This window comes from Muntiacus reevesi, chromosome 2 (genome assembly GCF_963930625.1).
Source record: "Muntiacus reevesi chromosome 2, mMunRee1.1, whole genome shotgun sequence".
Classification (NCBI taxonomy): Eukaryota; Metazoa; Chordata; class Mammalia; order Artiodactyla; family Cervidae; genus Muntiacus; species Muntiacus reevesi.
The window spans coordinates 237008526-237012044 of record NC_089250.1 but is presented as its reverse complement, the minus strand read 5'-3'; the positions used below and the strand labels follow the sequence as shown (position 1 = coordinate 237012044).

Here is a 3519-nt window from a genome sequence, read left to right as displayed (position 1 = left end):
CAAATTCTTAGAAGGAAGCAGGCTTGGGATGATAGAAAATTCTAGAATCCAGGGTGGTCCAGGTGCGGTCTAGAAAGAGAGGTTATAGGCTCTGGGTGGGCACTTGCTCATGACTTTGGGGGGCGCTGAGTAAGGGGGAAGAGGTCTTGTGTGGGACCTTCTAAAGCCAGGGTCCAGATAGAGGCGCTCACCGTCCCATGGTAAGGGCTTCTACAGTCAACCAGGGGGGCAGAGAATGGGACCTGGGCCAGGGTAGGAAGAGCCCCTGTGAAGGAGGGAGCAGAAACAGCAGGTAATGGACTTCTCTGGTGGTCCCATGGTATAGAATCTGCCTGCCAATGCAGAGGACATGGGTTTGATTGCAGATCCAGGAAGATTCCACATTCCGTGGGGCTAATAAGCCTGGGTTCTACAGCCATTGAGCCCGTGTTCTGCCAACAAGAGAACCCACCGCAATGAGGAGCTCCTGCTTTCTGCAGTTAGAGAAAGTTCACACAGCAACGAAGACCCAACGCAGCCAAAACTAAAAATAAATAAAATTTTAAAATAGCAAGTAATAGCACGTGGAGGACTTGGAGAAGAGACATAGGTGGCTCCGTATGTGACTGCCATTTGAGCCTGAGTCTGGCTCCCTGACACCTTGGCAGGTAGGCAGGTACAGCCACCCGCACTCCTTGTGAAAAGCCGCCTAAATGACTCTACGGCTCACCTTCTCCTCTGCCAACCCCCAGCCCATGGCTGGGCCGTGTGCAGGGCGTCTGGCCCCAGGGAGAGGTGGGGTGAGCCCAGGTCTACACCCACATGGCTATAAATAAGGAGCCTCTGGCGACTGCTCATCAGCCTCCCTTCCCCAGCCGTGACCACACCGGAGCCTCTCAGCTGCTTGGACCATGGACTCCGGGGAATGTACCTGCATGTCTGGTGAGTAAGGATGCCTACCCTGGGATTCTGCGACCTTTCACCAGTTCCCTACAGAGAGGCTGCAGGACTGGGATCAATGCTTCTCTTCTTCCAACTAGAGGCACCAATGGGGCTTGTCTCAGACTGGCCACCTCTGGGGAAGCACCCGCTCTCTGCTGGATACCAGCTTGATTTACTAGAATTAATAACCTGGCTTAGGAATGACCATGAGGGGACCTATGGACAAGCCTCTGAGGGCAGCCACCGGGGCAGAAGGGAAAGAGCTCTGGCCCAGAGCAATCTGCTTTTGGTTCATTGCTTCCATCCACTCCTGATACTTATTTCCAAGCCTCAGTTTCTTCATCTGAAAATTAGGGTTACTCATTCCCAGCTGCACACCTTTCAGGGTGGCTGTGAAAGTGCTAAAATCATGAAGCTTTTGCAGATGTCAGGGGAGTTATTAGAAGCATATGTGAACCCCTGAGTCTGAAACTGCTTAATTCCACAGAAGCATGTTGGCCAGGAGAACTGAGGTTGGGGTTCAGAGCCACCTTGAGTTTTGTGACCTTGGGAAATGGTATCAAGAAATCTCACAAGCTTCCCTAGTCTGTCCTCAAAAAGCTGCCCAAAAGTTTACAGAAGCTTCCAGTATCTTGATACTCAAAGCAGTAAGTAAGATGATTTTTTTAAAAAATATAGATGGTTTTATGATATGGAAACAAGTAGTAGCTGTGGCTCTTGCTTTGGGCTTGTTTATAGTCTTTGCTTTTCCTCCTACCCATTTAGAATTTCATCTTGCCTGATATCTTGAAAATGTGAGGATGGTATTAAGGGCTTCGACAGTCCCCAGAGGACCCTGGACAGTGTTAGTCACTCAGTCGTGTCCAACTCTTTGCAACCCCATGGACTGTAGCCTGTCAGGCTCCTCTGTCCAAGGGATTCTCCAGGCAGGAATATTGGAATGGGTCGCCATTCCCTTCTCCAGGGGATCTTCCAAACCTAGGAATCAAACCCAGGTCTCCTGCATCGCAGGTAGATTCATTACCGTCTGAGCCACCAGGGAAGCCCATCAGCCTAACCTAGTTGTTCTCAAACCTGATGGTACATCAGAATTATCTGGGTTGCTTTTGAAAAATACTGATTCCCTTTCCCCACCCAGACCTATGAATCAGAATACATCTTAACGAGTACACCGGGGATGCTGATGCAGCCTCCCAGTTTCCAACCATGCACTGTGACTGGGAACGACTGGATGGGCTTCGCCCCTGGGGTGATTCTCAGCAGCATCTTCACATTCTCGTCCAGCCTCTGCCCAAGGGCACCCCAGACCCCCTGGCACCAGGATGGCCTGCAGCAAGCCTGTGGGCCCCCTCCACCTCGGCACTCATGTTTGTGGCTCTGCCCTTTCTTCTCAGGAGGAACCTGCGCCTGTGGAGACAACTGCAAATGCACAACTTGCAGCTGTAAAACATGTCGAAAAAGTGAGTCTGGGGCCCACGAGCACTGCTGGCCGGGAGCTAGGAGAGTGTGTTTCTGCTACCCTCCAGCCATGGTGGGATGGAGGGGTTCCTGGGTGCCTTTTTCTCATTTGGGAGAGATCTGAAAATGAAAGCTGCAGCCCACCTGGGCCATCCACTCCAGGGGTTTGGAGAGGAAGAGGACTGAGAGAAGGTTCCAGCCAGCCCAGTAGTGGAGGGGACAGAGTACCAGCCTGGTGTTATGGATTGACCACTGTCCAGTGGTCTCAGGCCAACCCTCCCCACCCCTCCCCGGCCTCTGATGGACTCTGGGTGACCCCTGAGGTCCCTTCCAGCTCTAAACACCCCACCACTTCCTGTTCCGGTTTTTTTTTGCTCATGTGAATCAGAGTCTGTGTGTGACATGCTTTCTTTTTCTACTTCCTGCTAAGTGGTGCAGGGGGAAGCGGTCAGATAAGGGTGATGACCCCAAGTTCATCTTGGCCCTCTCCTGTCCCTTGCAGGCTGCTGTCCTTGCTGCCCCCCCGGCTGCGCCAAGTGCGCTCGAGGCTGCATCTGCAAAGGGGCATCAGACAAATGCAGCTGCTGCCCCTGAAATGCATCCGTCCTGCTGGTGACGAGGCCCGGGAAGCATGTGTACAGCGCCTTAGCCGAGGAGTTGGAATGATTGTACAATAGGCTGTGCTTTTTATATATTTGTCCACGTCGGGTGTTGGTGACATTCACAGAAAGTGTTTGGAGCAATAAAGTTTTCACTTGTGGTTGTCTGGTGGCTCAGAGCAATGTTTTACCCCAACCCAGGAGGACCATGAAGGGCTGGCCCCATGCAGATAAGGCAGTCACCAGCCTGGACTCATTCAACAGATGACTGCTAACCATGAGATCCTGCCACACTGCCTGAGGGTTTCCTCCTGCAGCATGAGCTTGCATGATGCATGCACAGGTCAGGCCACCCCTGGTAACAGTCCTCAACCAATCATAAACAGGAGATAGTGGATTAATACCTCCAGCATCTTTACAATGACAGTGGGACAAATCTATACTGTTCTATACTGGCCCCCAACAGAAGTCCTCAGCAGCACTGAACTCCAATAGCCCACAGAGGTAACCTGCTTATCCTCCTCATTGGCTTTCTTCCTTC

At 51.9% G+C, this 3519-nt stretch overlaps 1 protein-coding gene across 1 annotated transcript; it reads left to right on the top strand.

The window, feature by feature from the left end:
• Positions 1-890: 890 nt before the first annotated feature.
• On the top strand, positions 891-2973 carry MT4 (metallothionein 4). The gene is made up of 3 exons (XM_065920501.1): positions 891-921; positions 2316-2381; positions 2882-2973. The coding sequence occupies exons 1-3, from the start codon at positions 891-893 to the stop codon at positions 2971-2973; spliced, it is 189 nt and encodes a 62-aa protein (XP_065776573.1).
• Positions 2974-3519: the final 546 nt, after the last annotated feature.

Coding starts and splice junctions, on each gene's coding strand:
- MT4 (XM_065920501.1), top strand. CDS start 891: ATGGACTCCGGGGAATGTACCTGCATGTCTG. Junction 922..2,315: donor GGAATGTACCTGCATGTCTG/GTGAGTAAGGAT, acceptor CTTTCTTCTCAG/GAGGAACCTGCGCCTGTGGA. Junction 2,382..2,881: donor CTGTAAAACATGTCGAAAAA/GTGAGTCTGGGG, acceptor TGTCCCTTGCAG/GCTGCTGTCCTTGCTGCCCC.